Source organism: Mustela putorius, unplaced genomic scaffold, assembly GCF_011764305.1.
Source record: "Mustela putorius furo isolate JIRA1106 unplaced genomic scaffold, ASM1176430v1.1 tig00000580_pilon_pilon_pilon, whole genome shotgun sequence".
Taxonomy (NCBI): Eukaryota; Metazoa; Chordata; class Mammalia; order Carnivora; family Mustelidae; genus Mustela; species Mustela putorius.
In genome coordinates this window covers 2,462,597-2,481,800 of record NW_025421423.1, presented here as the reverse complement: position 1 = coordinate 2,481,800, position 19,204 = coordinate 2,462,597, and the positions used below count along the sequence as shown (strand labels likewise).

The 19,204-nt window shown below is 52.5% G+C and overlaps 1 protein-coding gene across 1 annotated transcript in view; it reads left to right on the top strand.

The window, feature by feature from the left end:
* Nucleotides 1-12,420, top strand: part of SHB (SH2 domain containing adaptor protein B) — a 135,990-nt gene extending 123,570 nt beyond the window's left edge. The window contains exon 6 of the mRNA XM_004747654.2: nt 11,564-12,420. Within this exon, the coding sequence (XP_004747711.1) occupies nt 11,564-11,747 (184 nt within the window). The 3' untranslated portion in view covers nt 11,748-12,420. The remainder of the gene's footprint in view (nt 1-11,563) is intronic.
* Nucleotides 12,421-19,204: the final 6,784 nt, after the last annotated feature.

Sequence of the window (19,204 nt, the reverse complement as noted above, 5' to 3'; positions counted from 1 at the left end):
GGGCACCTGCGTGGGTTTGTCTTTGGCTCAGGTCATGATCCCAGAGTCCTGGGATCAAGCCCCAAATCGGACTCCCTGCTTAGCAGAGAGCCTGCTTCTCCATCTCCCACTCCCCCTGCTTGTGTTCCCTCTATATCTCTCCAAAAAAAAAAAAAAAAAAAAAAAAAAAAAAAAAAGAGAAAGAGAGAGAGAGAAGTAACAGCAAGGTAGAAGGATGGTTAACTGGGTTTGGGATTGGAGGAGAGGTCTCTGCACTATCCTTTCTTCTTCTGGTCCCAACTAGCGTTTTCAGTTGTCCCTACCATAGGAGCCCCTGGGCCCTCCAACCCCAGCCCAGGTGACAGAGACATGCCTTATAAACTCAGAAGTCCGTCAGCTCTCTCTGGCTTGTCCCAGCATCCCCACTTCGCCATCAAGGAAAAGGGCTCAGTGACTGTGTGACTTACCTGTGACTATGACAGTACCCTACATACCTGGTTTTTCATTTTTTTGATCTCCCGCTTTCCCAAGGGCAGGCCATGTGCCATCATGTCCAATTGACCCTAAAAGTGTCTACCCCACCCAAGCTGGACGTAGCATCCAAGAGAGCCGTGCATTTACACAGCGCCCAGCAGGCTCTTTGCAGGCCCAGGTACGTAGGAGAAATTGATTAGAACAGGCCCTTGCCGGGTGTCCTCTGAGGCAGGCAGAATTATACCAGTAACACTGATTAAAAATGCGGGGGTGGGGTGAGTTCTGACACAGTGAAGATAAGACCAGTGAGGCAGCAAATGAATGAGATCCGGTGATCTGAGCACACCCAGATTTCAGACCCACAGTCTTCTAATGTTAGCATAATCCCACTTGGACTTCATATTTTCGGGCCAGAAAAATACCTTTTCTGTCTTTAATGGTTCCAATCTTAACCAAAAAAGTATTCTATGAAGAAACTAGGGTTGACTATTTTACTCTTATAGGAGTTGTGCTTTTTAAAAACCAATCAGTTCCATATAGTAAGTAACTTTTTGAAACCCAATTACTTGCAGCCATGCTGAAAAAAACTGTAATTAATGTGGTCAAATCCTAGCCAAATAATAAAATGAAAGCTTTGTTGTGTATCAAGGCAGAAATCAATTTCATTAGGGAGCAAAGAGCCGGAGATTTAATTTTGAGAAAATTCTCCACCCTGTGGACAGAGGTTGTCAAGAAGCTGCCAGAATGAATGCCCAGCACAAGAGGACTTGCCCTCCAGAGCCCAGATTACTGAGGGCTGACTGACCTTTCAAAATTGCATTTGCAAACCTTCTGAATGTAGCCAAAGCCAGTGATCTTTTGCTTTTTAATGTTCTTGGACCTGGTGTTCCTTTTGGTTTTGGTCAGGAAGTGAATGTTATCTTCACCTGATAACACTTGCACGTTGGTCAGATCCTGTCCTTTGGACCTGGGGAGGAGGTGGCCTTAGGAGATCAACAGACACGGGAAAGGGGTTTAGCAACGACCTGGTGTGTCCACATTGATGATGGGGTCATATGCAGACAACAGGGCTGAGGGCGAAGCTGGACAGACCCACAAGGGACAATGCCCAGTTGCAGGACACTAGTGCATGAGAGATTGTGAACAGCAGGTGAGACCAGGATGGGAAAGGACAGGAGATGCTGCCCTGTGAGGACAACTGGAGCCCCAGGTCTGCTTCTGCCTCTTCAATCTTCTGGTCTCTGAGGGGCCTTCCTGGGATGGAAGGCATGACTGTGGACACAGGAACCAGAGCTCGCAGCTAAGGCTATGGTCACTGAGCTGCTCTAAGTCCAAGAAAGAATTTCCCATGGTCAGAGCCATCAAAACGTGGAAGGGATTGTCTCAGTAGGAAGTAATCTCCCCAGGGCTGAGGGTAAGAGATACAAGCTGGACACTAAATGTGAGTATTACAAAGGTATTTCCATCACGGGATAGAAATAGAATGGGGGTGCTGAAACCTGGATGTGCATCAGAATCTCTTAGAGAGCAAATTAAAAGCAGATTTCGTTCTAGGGACACCTGGATGTCTCATTGGGTCAAGCGTCTGACCTTTGAGATCAAGTCATGATCATGACAAGAGATCAAGTCATGATCTCTTGGTCGTGGGATCGAGCCCCATGTTGGGCTCCATGCTCAGTGGAAAGTGCGCTTGAAAGATTCTCTCCTTCTGCCCCTCCCCCATCTAAATAAAAAAATAAATCTTTAAAAAAATAAAAGATCTGGTTCCAAAGAGACCCAAGGAGCCTCAAGTTTAACAAGTCTTGAGGACTGTGATGTGGGCATTCTGAGGCATGTTTAAAGAAACACGCGGTCCTCTTCCAGCCCTGGCGCTCTGGCACTTCTGTAAGTAGGTGAGTCCTTTTGTTTAATATCCACATAGTCATTCCTTCTTCATCATATGGTATGAACATCTCCTGTGTGCCAGGCTTCAAAGCTTTACCGGTTTGTGGGACCTTGGGGGTCCTCCAGTCCTGTCCCTTCATTATAGAGATGGGGAAACTGAGGCTCAAGAGGGCAGAAGCTGGAGTTGGGACCAGGTTCCTAATGTTTGGTACAGAGCTCTTTTCACTTGCTTTCAGTGGTCTTCAGAGCACATTGAAAACTACTCCCATTTCACAGATAAAGAAACTGAGGCCCAGATTCCCAGGACTGTTGGGGAGTTTTTCCACAGGAGAAGAACTGTGATTGATACGATTTGCAAAGGCCCTTGGCCAGGGTGTTTGGGTGGCTTGCAGCAACTGTGTGCCTTTGAAATTCCAGAGAGGAGAAAACTACCCTCAGGTTAGGGGCACGGTCACTGGCAAATGGATCTGTTTTAACTTGTAGTTTTTAAAAACCCCTCTGGATTTTCTTTCTTTACCTTTTTTTTCCCCCTTTTTTGAAGCAAAACTATAAGTTGGATCAGGTGCTCTGTGGGGAAGTCCCCTCCTTGCTCTGCTAATTGATGCCCTCTGTCAGTGAGCAAGGGAAGCCCCCACCAGCACAGGAGTGGGCTGGGAGGATAGTAGGCACTGGCCCCATGATTGGAGAAGCATGAGATTCTCGGGGTGTGGAAGATTGCTGCTTCCCTCCGCTCTGCACCCCTCCGCCATCCTCACTCTCCACTTTGTCATCCCCCATCCCTGCTGACAAGGCTACCGCTGGTGCCCAAGCAGCCCCTACACCTGATGACATGGGGGTGGGTGTGGGGGGATTCCAGCCCCTGATTCACTGGGGACTTAGAGCAAACCTCCACCCCTCTCTGGGCCTCCTAAGTCATCTGTGAACTGAGGGCACAGTCTTAGAAGCCTGTGCTGGGTATCTGGTCTGCTCAGAAATAGTGAATGCAGAGAAGTACACATCATAGGTACTTAATAAATACCATACATCATGTATGACCAATTTTTTTTTTAAGATTTTATTTATTTGAGAGAGCTAGAGAGCACAAGTGGGGGGAGGGGCAGAGAGGGAGGGTAAAGCAGACTCCCTGCTGAGCAGGCAGCCCAGAAGTGGGACTCAGTCCCAGGACCCCAGATCATGACCTGAGCCAAAGGCAGACGCTTAACCGACTGAGCCACCCAGGCACTCCTGACCAGTATTTTTTAAGCACAGAAACTTCTTTCCTCTTCTTTCCTATTGTTTTCATGTGGACCCCTGTGGTAACAACATGCTTTTGAGAGGGCCATGAAATGCCACTTGATTTTTTTTTTTTTTTAAGATTGTATTTATTTGAGAGAGAGAAAGAGCATGAGAGGGAGAAGGTCAGAGGGAGAGGCAGATTCCCCATGGAGCTTGAAGCTGATGTGGGACTCGATCCCTGGACTCTGGGATCATGACCTGAGCCAAACGCAGTGGCTTAACCAACTGAGCCACCCAGGTGCCCCACAGGGAAACTGATGTCAGGGAAGTACACACCCTCCCCAGTGTCACCCAGGGACAGAGCCAGGGCTGGAACCTAGGCCTTCTACCCTAGCCGGGTGGGCTGCCCAGTTGGAGGAGGTGGTCCGGCAGCCCGGACTCTGCCTGGCTATCCATGGCTTCTGGGCTGCCAACACGGCTATGAATGATAGACCAGACAGACGGGAAGACACGTTCACTGCTCGGCCCAGACCGCATGGAGCCAGCAAGATGAACCAGATGGGCAGTAACTTGTATGCAGACTCCAGCAGAGCGGTTGGAAACAAAGCCGTTTCAGAAACCCGAGCCTCAGCACCTGCCAGACTAGCTCACGAACTGCCTAGCTCAGACGTCAGACAGCCCTGGGAGAGGTGGGAGCTCCATTCTACAGGTGAGGAAAACTGAGGCCAAGGGAGCCACAGCTCAACATGGCAGGACAGGGACTCAGACCCAGGTCTGGGGGACCCTGAATCCATAGGCGGTGGTTCCTTTGGGAGCTGTCCTGCTTCCCTTGTGCCTCTCTGAGTCCTCTCCACAGCCACTGGGGCTCACCCCCACAGCTCCCTGTTCTGGTCCCTGTTCTGGAGCTTCCTTCAGGCTGGCACGGCCCCCCGACCTGCTGGCTGTGGGGGTGGTGGGGGCAGAGGTTGGGCCTTGGAAACAGCCTGGACCCCTTAGTAGCAAAGCTGTTCGGCCAGCTCTGTGTTGCGTGTCAAGCCCTCAGATACGAAGCCAGACGATCTAAGCTTTATCAGGCATTCACACTTCGTTCCCAAGGACGTTCTCACTTACCTTCATAACTACCGTTACATACTCCCATTTCACAGGTGCAGATTTTTAGGCACTGGACAGTAGTACATGTCAGCTTTAACCTCCGTGCTGCTGGAATTGGGGGCTGGATTAGTCTTTGTTGTAGGGGCCATCCTGTGCGCCCTAGGTTCTTGAGCAGCGCCCCGGGTTTCCACCAAGATGCCGGCAGCCCCTGAGTTTCCAGGCATTGCCGAATTATCCGCCAGAAGGGATAAGCTCACCTCAGTGGAGAAGCACTGCTCCAAGGAGAGTGTGGTCTGGGAATGACTTGTCGCAGCAGATGGAGACCACTCGGGGACAAATGCGTTCTCTCCATCTGTGGGCACAGGTGTTGGGACTGCTGTCGTCATGGTGTCTTCCCTAAGCCTGGGGATCCACTATACCCAGGGGTCTGCTGGTTTGTCTTCCTGCATTGAGGCTAGCCACCCTGCCTTGCCTTGGTTCTCCTGGCTGCTGCTGGAGTGGTCCCCACCCACCTGGGGGGTGTCCTTCACTGGCTTGAGTGCTGGAGAGCCTTCCTCCACCTTTCCCAAATGGGGACACTGAGACTCAGGGAGAAGGGATTTGCTTGGCCAATGACATCAGTGGGATCAGAGTTTGAATTCAGTCCGGCCCCCACCGCCATCCGAACCTGTGCTAAACACAAAAAGGTGTTCACATTCCTAGGAGAGTCCTCAATTAGAAGTAAAAGGGGAAACCAAACAAAACACGCTAGACTGTCTTGCCCCTTCCCACCCCTGCCTCCGCCCTTCTTGAAGTTTTCATGTATGCTTGGTGGAGCCTGAGAACTGCTGGGAATACCGGACAAGGGAACTGCAAAAGTCACCCGGCCTGACGCCCAGGCATCATTACCCTCCTGCTTTCACACCTCCAGTAACGGGAGGCTCACTCTCTTGTCATCCTTAATTCTTAAAGTCCTCCCGCCTAAAACTTTGTTAGTCTTCTCCTGAAAAAATCACCCCAAATGCATTCATTTTGGCCTACCTGCTGCTTTGTGTGGCACAAGGCAAACCTTAATGCCTCCCCATGTTTGCCGGGAGAGGCCTCCACCACCTCTCCTTCTGCCTGGAGATGGCTGTTTGTCATGATTTACTGGAGGCCCTCACCCTGGGCCGCCTACTTAGTGCTTGAGAAATGCCCAGGTGGCCCAGGAAGGCTAATCACTGCTGATGCATTTATTGAAAGTCTAATTATTTGGTTGTAAATCAAGTCTCATTGTGCTCAGCAGCGTTTACATTTAAACGCTTGTTTGCCATAACTTGGCACGTGCGTCTGAGGCTTATCGCAGTGAAGGCTACTTTGGAAGGCGGTGGGCCGCACGCAGGTGTTTGCCAGGTGACCTTGTAAGCCCCCGCCCCCAGCTCCCTTGACTCCTAGACGGTGTCCCCTGGAGGGAGCCTCCTGTCCTCTGGCTCGGTACATACACCCTCATGTCCTCTCACTGTCCTCCAGCCGTCTTCTCATCTGTGCCGTGGGTGTCTTGTGGGTAATGCCAGCCCTTGCAGCATCTTTCTGAAGCCAGAGGTTGGTCCATTTGTGGACCGGGGTGACCACTAACATTGTCGTACATTTCTGTGTCCCTGGCCCTTTGCTGGAAGGTCCCAGTATCTGTGGATGCCAGCCTGCACATAGTAGGTCCCTCAGGAGATGGCAGCCAGGTTCCTGTCCCCTGAGGGCCCTTGGCACCTGAGTTCTGTGTATTGCTCTACCCCTGGCCCAGGGCTCTCACAGCATGTTCTCTTTGGAGTGGCTCCACACACTGCTCATAGGTATGGCTCTGCCCCCTAGTAAGCTCGCTCAGCTGGTCCTCACTGGCTGCCCCAGGACCAGTGCTGTCCAGACAGAGCAGCTACTGTGTCTGGCCTTGGGGGCGGTGGCTTCCACCCTAGCTGGGCCACCCTGAGGGACAGAGCGGAACAGCCATCAGGGAAAGATAGGTGGATCCTCGTTGCTGGCTCAGGACAGACCCTCACTAAATAGCGGATGGATGGATGGATAATGGACAGATGGACCACATACTCAGCTGTGGGCCAGGCAGGTACTGAGGGCCGGGAGGGAAGTAAGGCTTGACCTACTGAGAAACATCACAACGAGCAGATGAGATTCTTAAGCTCAGGAGCTCGCAGAGCCACAGGGAGCCCATGTCTCAAGGCAGAAGGAGACCGAAGGCCCACCTAGACACCTGGATCCATCTGCTTTGGTGGCGGAGCAGGGGAAGGGGAGGCAGTGGTAGCTTCAGATCCCGGAACACTCACCTCAGGCTAAGAAGAGAACATAGACTTTAGAGTTGGACAGCCCTAGGGAAACCTCAGCCCCCCCCCCCCCCCGTCCTGTGGAACTTGGCACACAACGACCCTCCGACCCACCCAGCTTCAGTCTTCCTATCTGTAAACAGTGGTAGTGACACCAACTTAGCAGTGTTGCGTGGGCTTCCGTGAACTAACCTGTAGCACCAGCTCAGCTCCTTGCCTGGCATACACCGGGCGTGTGAGAGGCACGGGTGGCGTTCCTTGTGCAGTGTCCTTTGCCATGGTCAGCTCTGAGCCAAGGGACAGTATTCTGGGGCATCTCCATCAAGGGAGCAGTTCCCTACCCACCCACCCACCCTTCAGTAGAGGGGAACCAAAGATCCTCTCTGGGTGTGGATTCCTGTAACAGGTCCTACACACTAGTCCCAAAAGGCAATTTCCTTGCCTTTTCCTGCATAAATATTATATGCAAGTATTTTTAAGTCATTTCATCATGAAAAGAAGTGATTTAACATAACGATTACTCAGAATCCTTCATGAAATATGCATCAAGCAATTAGGTCTAAAAGCGAGAGGTGAGGCCTTGTACCCTGCTCGGGCCGGCAGCTGCGGGCTGAGTGATGTTTTATTAAAGCCCGTGATTATGAGACGAGGTGGGGCCTGTTATTAGGCCCGGCTCACCAGGCACGTTTGATAATCCTGGTGATGAGGAGGTGCTTTTTGTGATGTTAATGAACGAACTAAACGCAGTGACAGCCCCAGCACCCCCAGCCTCCGCCAGCCATACATGACTCATTAGACAGGTCAGTCACTGGAGACACCCCTAATTGTGACTTTGCTCTCAGAAGATGTCCTATCAAAGGAGGCAGGACGGACACAGGAGTCTGGCAGGCGGCAGCAGCCTGTCTGAACTCCCTGGGGACCAGTGCCCCCCGCAAAAGGGGTGATGGGGAGGCAGCCTGGCCCAGGACCTGGCCCTCGAGATCCTGGATGCAAGGGCTCTAGGTTTTGGCTGCAGCTACAGCCCACCTTGCTGTGTGCCTTGGGCCGGAGCATTGCTCTCTCCAGCCTCAGTTTCCTCCCAGGTTCCCCAAGAGGGTGAGAGGAGAGGGTCCTCAGGTGGCTTCGAGCTTCAGAAGCTCTGTCCAGAGTGGCCACAGTATCCCCGGGCACACTGGGCGTCTGATGCACACTGTTCTCCCTAAAAATTCTTGATTTTTTTTTTCTCTTCTCATGTGAAACATCTTCTGTGTTGAGTCAGGAGTCATTCAAGCCATCCCTTCGCAGCTGTTTTTAAATCTTTTTAGTGGTTGTTAGGTAACATCTCACTCGTCCAATCAGGATGTATCATCACAGCCCATCTCTCGGTGTGTGTTGACAGGGTTCTACCTGACCTTTTCGTGAGTCGGAGTTTGACAGATTGTCTCAAAAACCAAGCCTGCTCATCTTTCAGGGCCTGCCAACGCCATGGGATGGGTCACCACCCTGTTTACATAGTTGGGAGCTTCACCGGTCAGGATGGGCCATTCCCAGTGCTTGGGGTGACCTTTCCAGGCCAGCCCTGTGCTGTCTGTGGCCCACCATCAGCCCTGTGGAGCAAGCACCTGGGGACTGAGGCCAGAGTCAAGGAGTTACTTGTGCAAGGTCTCAGGTGTCTCCCCTACCACCCTGCCTGACCTCACATGGAGTATTGAGGGCTAAGTACGCTTCCTTTTCAGAGCTGATGATACTGAGGTCAGGAGCATGGACCCTGGGAAAGGCCCAGCAAGGAGGGGAGCAGCACCGCTGCTGACTGCTGGGTGACACTGGGTTCGCCACCTTCTGTCTGAGCCTCGGGGCTCAGCATACAGCCTGGATCCCAGGAAATGCTCAGGAAACATTGACCGTGATGACCATTCAGGCCAGTGCCCCATGAGACTACAGGGCAGTGGGCAGCCCTGGAATGGGGCATGTGGCTGCCCCCAGGTGTCTTCCTGCAGGACACCGTCACAGAGTGCGCAACAGCTTAAGCTTATACTTGTGGAATCCAGGACCTTAGGCCTGAAAGCAGCCTCAGAGGTCATCCAGTTAGCCTCCCTGCCTCACAGAGGTCGTGGACGCAGGGACAGAGCCAAGCACCCCCAAAGAACCACCTCGGGTCCAGCGAACCATGGGGTGTGCAGTGCCTGAGCCCAGCGGGCAGGGCCACTCCTCCAGGGAGCCCCTCACGGGAGAACCAGCTCATGGGCCCTATCCCTGTGCTAGGCAGTGGTCATGCCAGGGACTGTGGGGAGGTCATAGGGCCCAAGTCCTCTGCCACGGTCCCCAAACTTTGTCAGTTCAGAATCCTAAACCTGTGTGTAATGAAATCTGAGTGCTGGAGGCACTTGAGGGAAGTGCTGACAGCTGCCCTTCCCAGTCCATGTCTGTTGGCGGGGAGGTTTTCAATCACCTGGTGGCCATTCCTCCTGCGGAGCTGGTGGTCTGGGAACAGAGCAGCTTCCAATTCTTCTGCCTCTGGCTCTGTCAGCTGTTCTCACCTTCCCCGCCCACTTCCCTTGCTGCCTGTTTTAAGAACTACCGCTGTAAAAACGTCCCATTAAACCATAGGAGTAACTTCCCTTAACCTCCTTAAAAATGAAATCCACTCCGCCTGCAACTCCAGGCGCCTGTTGCCCACAACGAGCTGCTGCGATCCCATCTTACACAGCCTGCACTTTGCATCCCCGCTGTAGACCTGGGACAGTCTTTGAGGCCCAGCAGTCTGGCACCCAAGACATCGCCCCTCTCGACCCACTCGCACAGAGAGGCATGACGGTCCCAGGCCCCACGCCCACCCTGCTCTGTGATCTCTCCAGCGTGGTGGTTGGCTAGTCTCCACTTAACTGGGGTTGTACATTTTTCATGGAATGCACACCGTTTCCTTCCTAGCAGCTGAAGCAAGTGCGCCTCCTGCTTCTCAGAGGCGTCGGAGGCAATTCTCCAATGAAATGACCCTTCACTGAGGAGCAGAACTTGCCACAGGCTCTGTAATTAGAACATTGTCAGCCTTAAAAAATCTTGATTTAAATTTTAGTTCTTTACAGGAATTATTCTCTCTTGAAACATAATTGCTCTCCGAACGATTTCCTTTAAGCTGAGGGTGACATTTCTAAATACGTTATTATGAGCAGATGTATTGCTCAGTGCCCGCCCTTCATGAAGCATTTGCTCTGCCATTTGAAAATGGTCCTGGAGTCCAAATTGACACGTTAATAGAGCAGCCGCTGGTGCGCGCGGGGAGCCCAGTCCCGACTGGAAGCGATGTGTGTGAGCCCTCCACTGCCCCTGTGGGAGCTGCCAGAGCAAGAGGGCTGGAGCTGAGGAGCTTGCAGACTTGTGTCCACATGGAGCTCGGCATCGCCGGCGGCTGGGCCTTGGTGTCCCGGAAGCCTGGCCCCCAGGGCTGGTCACAAGTTCTCAGTGCCAAGGGACAGGGTCTAGAGAAGGCAGCAGGAGGTCCAAGCCCTAGTAGCTCTTTCACCAAGTGACAAACATGAGGTAAATTGGACTGTCCTTTGGAAACCCAAGCATCTGCATGTGTGGCAGCAACATCATAAAAGGTCAGGCTTGGAGCTGAGTGGGCAGGGAAAAGGTGGCTCAGGCAAAGGCAAAGTGCATGATCTAATGTGGCCAGAGACCCTGGTGGGAGGTGGGAGGGGTCTGTGAGGGCCAGGTAGAAGCAGTGTGGCCATTGCCATCCAAGAGCTATGCCCCCCACAGCGTGTTGATGTAGCTGGCAGGCTGCGTGGGGCACAGGGCATGGGGCTGTGCTCTGATCTCCGAGGGACCCACACACTGCCCTTTTCAGCAGGTGCCATGCCTGGTGGGTACGGACTGGGCCCTGCTCTGTGGAACTTGCAGTAATTGAGAAGATAAGTAATTGCAGTTCAACAAAGCAAGTGCTAATGGAGGCATGAGTATACTCAATGCAGTCAGAGGAAGAAAGGAGCTCTACTTGTAGGCGCCTGGAAGACTTCCTGGCAGAGGAAACACTTGGGCTGGGCCTTGGAGGAAGAGGCAGAGTTCATTCAACAGAGGGAAGAAGTGCAGAGAAGAGAGTGCCTGCATAGGGGCAGAGCTGGGGGGGAAGAACACGTGTCCTCATGACATTCCATTGGCTAAAGCTAGTCACATGTTTGCAGTGGATGCAAGGGAGAATGGGAAATGTAGTCCCTGGCTGGGCCACCCCTTCCTAGTGACAGTAGAGTACTATGGAAAGGGGAGCATCAATTTTTGGGAAACAGCTCTCCTGTCATTCCTGCCACGCTGTTTCCTCATCTGTAAACGGGGTGGGGGGTTGGCAATGACCTGTCCCGCGTACTTGTTAGGGAGCTGGAGACTTAGACATATACTGTGCCTGCCATGCGAGGCTTAATACTGCATCAGCAACAGGAAGAGGAGCCAAGACCAGGGGTTTGTTTTCCTGAAGGAGCCTCCAAAGCTCGTGAGGCCCAGAAGACTCTCCAGCAGTTTCTGTTGCTGGTTCCTAGTCTGTGCTGGGCAAAGGGGTTCCTAGTCTAAGAGGCAGCTACATTTCATTTGGCCCTGAGTAGCATGGCTGTTCGACCTTGGTCACTCTGCAGATCCCAATAACCTCCGTGTTTTGTTCGCAGGAGCAACCAGGGCTTTATGCACATGAAACTGGCCAAAACCAAAGAGAAGTACGTTCTGGGTCAGAACAGCCCCCCGTTCGACAGTGTCCCGGAAGTCATCCACTACTATACCACCAGAAAGCTGCCAATCAAAGGGGCCGAGCACTTGTCCCTCCTCTACCCGGTGGCTGTGCGGACCCTCTGAGCGGACCAGCCCCACGCTGCTCTGTGACAGGGCCCAGACTTGGAGGAGCCAGAGGCCCCCGGCCACTGTCGCCGGCCACGTCCAGTTTGTCGTGTGTATGGTACTGGCACACCACTGCATGTCTCTAGAATGCTGTTGCCACTCGTGGGGGCTGGAGAAAGCCTGGATAAAGACAGCAGGACAGCCAGCGCGCCACCCCAGCCCCCACCCCCACCCCCTCCTTGAGTTTCTGTGAATTAAAATATTTGCAAATCCAAAGAGATGCCTTCCAGGATGAACAAAGGAGAGCAGCTCCAGAGGGGCGAGGGGCGGGGCAGGAGCTCCCTGGGTTGCCGCTCTTTGTTCTCCAGCTGTCACAAATTCACACCTGTGGGAGGGGGCCCAGTTTCCCACCGGGCCCGCTGGTGCTGGGAGACAAATGCGGGTGCTCTGAGAGCCCACAAGAGCCTGGGAGTCCCGCCTCCCCTCTGGTGTATGTGTGTGTTTATGTGTGAGTGAGTGTGAGCCCATACCTGAGAGAACGTGGTCACACACAGATGTGAGTAACCCACTAATCCACTTTTAGTCACTTCAGTATAATCTTTAGGGGATCTTCAAGGAATCATTGTGCAGTCACAAAGATCTTTCAATTATTTATGAATAGGGTGTGTAAATAAAATAGTCATTTAATATATATTCTTAGCCTTTTTTTTTTTTTTAATACACCACAGGGTGTCCGAGGGGGGCAGTGCTGGTTTCATCCCCAGAGCAAGGTATGTCTCTGGCACGTGTGATATGACAGGTCCTGGGGAGGGAGGGAGGCAGAGCCCTCAGCTCAGGGCCAAGGCAGTCAGTGGAGCAGGGGGGTTTTCTTTGCCCCCTGAGAGCCAGCCTCCAGGAAGGTGCAGCCGGGCCCCGCATTCAGCCTCCAGCAGCAGTAGCCTCTGGCGCTGACCCAACAACCAAGCTCTCCCTTCCTCCTGCAGCTGCCCAGGGATGGCAAGTCTACACAGCACCCAGGCATCCACAGACGGCTCCCCCACCCCTGCGACCCTCTGAGGCATTTAACGTGGGGGGAAGGGTGGCACAGAGAGGGAAAGAAACCTGCGTAAGGTCACAGAGCTCATAAGCAGAAGAGGCTCTTCGCCCCGATTGGCAGGCTCCATGGCCAGCGCTCTGGCTCTCCATGGCCTCGCTGGTGGAAGACAAATCCTGACCTGTGGGGGGACCTGGAGTTCTCCGGCCATCCACACTGCTTCCCTGCAACCGCACCCCACCCCTAACTTACCTCTGTCCTCCACGGGAGCGGGGATTCCTCCCACCCCTTCAGGGCAGCGCCCCCTCGGGCTGTGAGGGGCTCGCTCTTAGTTCCCCCTGACCCCTGCCCATTCACCGACCACTACACTGGTTAAATGCTGGTGGAAGGAGAAGAATCCAGGATTTCCAGGTGGCTCCATGCGTTAAGCATCTGACACTTGATTTCAGCTCAGCTCACAATCTCAGGGTCATGAGATCGAGCCCTGCGTGAGGTCCTGCACTCAGGACGGAGCCTCCTTCTCCTTTTTTCCTCTACTCCGCCTGCGTGTGCACGCGCTCTCAAGTAAATACATAAAATCTTTCAAAAAAGAGAAAGAAATAGAAGAGTCCCACCCAGCAGCCTGACAGACACGGCTTCCATCTACCGACGGAGGCACGGGGAATCCAAAGTCGGCATGAGTTGCGGTGTCGTCTTCGGCGCGCGTCTTCCTCCCTGCCCTGCCGATCCGAACGGACGTAAGCTCGGTGACCACCATCCCCGGCACGAGGGGTTCCGTCCAAGCCTCAGTGGCAGTCCTAGACCTTCAGAATCGCCCGGGCTTCGGCCGTGCTTCCGGCACGCAGCTCACAAGCAGTCTCAGAGGCCCCGCGAAGAGAGCGGACTCGCCGCAGCGCCTGGCAAATGGGCAGAGCAGGACTGAGAGCTGTGCCCGCAGAGGGGGCTGCCGTGGATTGCCAGGGTTTGTAGCCAAAGCTGTTTCCTTGGCGACCGTTCTTTCCGCCCAGTCCACCCCTTGGGTCGTCCTCCCTGGTGCTGTGTCAGTCCTGACAGCCGCCCCCCGCCCCAGCCCCGCCTGCGGCTCCCACAGGCCAAGCTGCCTCATGATTACCACTTAGGCCACGGCTCCGGTCTGGTCTTCCAGACTCCATCCTGACCTTTTGTCTGTTTCGCATTTTCCCAAACGTCCTTTAAGGCAAGAGAGTACCTGGAGTGATTCATTCACATTTCTCTCTCCCCCCCATCTCTCTCTCTCTTTTTTAGTGGATGAGAAAATGAGAGTAATTGGCATTTGTCCAAACAAGTGCCAAAGGAGACTGGATCCCAAGGGTCCACTTAGAGGAGGTTGGGGACGTGGGAATAGCCCCTCAAGCTGGGGGTGGTGGGGTGAGCCCGTATGAGCTTTCTCCTCCACCTGCAGGCCCAGAGGCCGACGGGGCACTTCGGAGGCTGCAGGCTGGGTCAGTACAGGAGCTGTGTGAACTTCTCAGTAAACAATCTTGCACACCAAATTCCTCGTCAGAAAAGACTCTCTGTGTTGGGGCACTTGGGTGGCTCAGTGGGTTGAGCCTCTGCCTTTGGCTCAGGTCATGATCTCAGGGTCCTGGGACCAAGCCTCAAGTTGGACTCTGCTCAGGGGGGAACCTGCTTCCTTCTCTCTCTCTCTCTCTCTCTTTGCCTGCCTCTCTGCCTACTTGTGATCTCGGTCTGTCAAATAGATAAATAAAATATTTTAAAAGAAAGAAAGAAAAGGTTCTGTGCCTATCGCCTGAAAAACTAGCTTTCTTTGCTGTTGACTTTGCTCTCTTAAGGGATTCCTGGGCCCTCCCCTGCCCTAATCTTCCTGAAGTTTCCCTGGGAGGCCCAAATTCCAGCTGCCCTTAGGGACAGAGGAGCTAGCTTACAGGATGGGAGCTGCTAAAAGGAATTTTTGCCTTAATTTTACGAACCTCTCCCTCTTCTTCCTCTAATTGTGACCATTTCCTCTGTCGGTGTGTATTCATGTTTTCTTGGATATCTAACAATTGAAACGGCTTTTCCCTTTCAGAAACATTCACATTCAGGTTACTGGCATTGGTTTGGTTTTGGTTTGGGCTTTTTTTTTTTTTTTTTTTTTTTTTCATCAGCTGCCAATTAATGGAAAAAATGGGCTGGATTTCTTTGAGGGGGGAAAAAAATAGGCTCTCTGCCACACAATATCTCGCCCTCAGCATTTTGTCTCAGAACACAACCTCTAGCCACTAACCGGCTGCGCTGCTCAGAGCCACAGCACTGGGTTTTTTGTTTTGTTTGGTTTTGTTTCCTTTCTTTCCCTTTTTTGCGGGCCCCATTATTGACCATAATGCCCAACCACTTCAGCAGCTCTATCCTTGAGTCCTGAGGAGTCAAGGACCTTTTTGTCAACCCCCCCACCACAAGATGGTGACCACAGGAAGAAAGGAGGCTTTGTGGGGAGAGAGGGCCCACCTGCCTGTCGGGAGAGAGCTTCATGGAGCTGCGTTTCTAAGGAAAATGGTGAAAAGGCTCTGGGGTTTCAGGAAGGTGGGGCCCATTGGAGCTGAGCTATGGGTCCCCTCCCAGGGTGGCTTAGGGCTGGTGCCCCTCTGTGGCCAGTGAGTGAGCAGAGGGGACTCGTTATCCTGCTTCCAGCAAAGGCCTCATGTCAACAGGTAAAGCCCTTGGCGAGCATTCTGCTTCTACTGTGGTCACGGGACCTGGAGATTCTCTTTGTAAGACTTTAACGCCAAGCTCTGGCCAGTTCTCCAGGACACTGCAAAAGCGGTTGATGTCCCTCGTCCAAGGGTCTAGCAGGGACAGACAGCCAGACTTGCCATTTGCTCTCACGGACCCTAGGGACGGTGCGCGCAGAAACCCGGCAGACGGGACAGGCTGGCATTTGGAGTTGGCCCATGGGCGCCCATGAGGCATCCGGCTGGATCGGGCAGCCGTCCAGCAAGCTGCCACGTCTGTCTCCTCCCCCTTCCAGATTCACTTACCAGCACAGACCAAATGGATCAAGATGTCCAGAAGGAGCCAGCACAGCCCAGAGCCTTAGCTGTCAGAGCACCTTCCAGAACCCCACAGAGACCCACTCGGGTGCCACCGGGACATGGGTAGCTGCCTTCAGCCTAGCCATCCCCTCTCTTTGGGGCTGTGGGTCACTGCCAAGAACCTGTGCCAGCCACCTACTGCTAAAAAAGCATCCCATAAACTCTAATTCTGTGTGATAAGCTGTATGATAATGTATATTTAATGTGAAGCTTTTAACATCCAGTTGTCTTGTTTACCTGGACCTCATTGAGCACACGTGTTACTTCTTTGTGATGCAACCGTGTGCCCCAGAAATCTAGTTTGATTGCCTTCTGCTCACAGGGGCTGAGGCTCTGCCATCATCCCCCAAAGGTGAATTGTTACAGGAAAAACAGAACCTCCTGCTTCCTAATTAAGAGAAAGATAGAGCCCTAATGAGCTCGTTAAATGAAAACAAATTAATTTGTTCAGCAAACATTTGTTGAGTACTTCCTGGTACTCGGACCTGGTGGATACACAGGAGAATGAGACCCAGACCCTACCCTGTGGAAGTTTCTATAGTGGGGGGAAAACAGGGAGCTACACATGGTCTAACAGGGTGGGGCCAAGAGCCGAGGGGGCCCAGATGCAGGGGATTGAATCTGCCCGCCTTGGTCAGGGAAAGGGCCTTGAAGGATGAGGGCTGAGTGTTCCAGGCAGAGGAACAGGTGCGGAGATCACCAGGGAGAGTGGAACTGCCCAGCATAGTGCAACCTGCCGCAGCAGGAAGTGACAAGCCTGCTGGGTCTCCTAGGGCTTCATCCTGGGGAGGTGAGAAAAAACAAAGCAGGGCAAGGGGACGTGCACTGATCTTCTCCAGTCAGGAAGCAATTCCCTGAAGACTTGGGAGGTGCTGGCCTCCTGTTTTCTGGGCCTGTTTTCTGGAGGAAGTGATTCCTAAAGGAGAGGTGCAGGGTCTCCCATCATTTGTCCTCAGACTAGCATCGTTATGACGGCATCATGCAGCCCGAGGTAGGAAGGGTGGGGGAGGGTCTGTGGCCCAAACGCACTCAACACAGATCGGCACCTGTGGGGTGGCCCCTGACCCCCACCTCCCGGTGTAGGAATTCATGCCTGTCCTGCCCCTCTCTCCCAAGGACACGGCCTTCTGCCCCCCAGCAGGCCCCTTCCTCCCCCATGGTCCCCAGGACTTAGGCTTTGGTTCTCTTCTCCCTCCCATTTTCCAATGATCCCGAATCCACTCCTCCAACTCCCAAGCCCAAGCCCCTCAGAGCACACCCCACACCATAACCACACCACACACACACACACACACACACACACACCCCCAGGGCCCAGCCAAGGGCAATGCCAGTGCTCTGCAACCAGGAATTTCCTGAAGGGCAAGGAGAAAATGTCTTTGGTGGTCACTTCCAAACTCCGTTTTACGTTCTAGGAAGGATTTTATTTCTGCCAGTTCAATTTAACAAACACTGAGCATGCAGCAGAGCCAGTGACAAACTATGACCTGGAGCAGGAAGCTGGGCAGAGGAAACATCCTCAACCTTCGTTCACAGGAAGCCAGCGAGCAGCCAGATGCCTGCCCTAAGGCATCTCTGCACAGAAACCCAGCAGTGCAGGCTGGAAACTGAGGCCCAGAGAGGGACAGGGACTTGGGCAAGGACACACAGCAACTCTGTCTTAACACACCACAGGGGCTGGGCGGGGGGGAGGGGGAGGGGTGCAGTTCAGAGGGTCACCTTGGCCAGCGTAGCTCTGGGAAGACTGGGGTAGGGGTGGGGATTCTTCTAGGACCGAGTTGATAATCCAGTTCTTTCTTGCTGGTTCCCTCCTCAATGGAAGCATCCCAGGCTTACAGGGATTGCCGTCCCCTAGGGTAGTTTCAAAGGGACCTTGGTGTAACTGGGTGGCAGTCTTGTCACCAGTGAGGCTCTGGCGCCCTCATGTGGTTCTCTTTGGCATTGCATCCAGGCCCAGGGGAAGGGGAAGGCTGCTCCAAGTTCCCTGGCCTGTTAGAGAAAGAAAGGGGCCTAGAGAGGCTCCTGGGTGGCTCAGCGGTTGGGCCTCTGCCGTTGGCTCAGGTCATAATCTCAGCGTCCTGGAATCGAGCCCCGAATCGGGCTCTCTGTTCAGCAGGGAGCTTGCTTCCTCCTCTCTTTCTGCCTGCCTCTTTGCCTACTTGTGATCTCTCTCTGTCAAATAAATAAATAAATCTTAAAAGAAAAGAAAAGAGGCCCAGGAAAGGAATAGGCAGGTATGTGAATTGATAAACAGGTGGGTGATGGCTGCAGGAGCTGTAGCATAGGTACAGCCAGTAGAAGAAGTGACAACTGAACCAGGCATTACATGTAGGGGTAGAGACATCGCAAGGAGAGGAACGGGGGGAGTGAGCAAGAGCTAGACAGGAGGCTCCCTCGGACTCCTAACCCAGTGCTCTCTCAACTGCCTTCTACTCTAAAGCGCAGTAATTCATGCCACCTGAGAAAGAAGGTCAGGCAGAGTTAGAACAGCTCAGCACAAAAAAAAAAAAAAAAAAAAAAAAAAAAAAAAAAAAAAAAAAAAAAAAAGAACAGCTCAGCACAGAACACTTTTATGCAGCATTTTTTTAAATTACTGACTCTCTGATGATAAAATTAACATTTATTCATGGAACTAGGCTTGTATTTCAGGAAAATGAAAGTTACCCTGAACGCAAAGAAAAGCACTGTTAACATTCTGAGGTACCTTCTCAATCTTTTTTTCTGTGCATACGTGCAATTTTTTTCCAGCTTTATCGATGTGCTGTTGACATATAACATCGTGTAAAATTGAAGTATACAAATGTGATGATCTGATACATCTATATACTGGGAAGTGATTGCCCCAGTGAGATTAGTCAACACGTCAGGGTACCTGGGTGGCTCAGTTAAGAATCCGTCTTTGGCTCAGGTCATGATCTCAGGGTCCTGGTATAGAGCCCTGCATCAGGCTCCCTGCTCAGCAGGGAATCTGCTTCTGCCTCTGCCCTTCCTTCTCCCCCCTCCCCCTCCTCCTGCTTGCGCTCTCTCAAATAAATTTTCAAAAAAAGTTAGATCTTAAAAATATATATATATACATACATATATGTATATGTATATATATATATATATATATATATATATATACACATATATACACACACACACATATAAGATTAGTTAACACAGGGTGCCTGGGTGGCTCAGTCAGTTAGCGTTTACCTTCAGCTCAGGTCATGATCCCAGGGTCCTGGGATCGAGTCCCACATCGGGCTCCCTGCTCAGCAGGGAGTCTGCTTCTCCCTCTCTCTCTGCCTGCCACTCCCCCTGCTTGTGCTCTAAGGAAGAAATAAAATATTTTAAAAATAAAATAAAATAATAAACTGCCATCTATGGAAAAAAAAAGATTAGTTAAC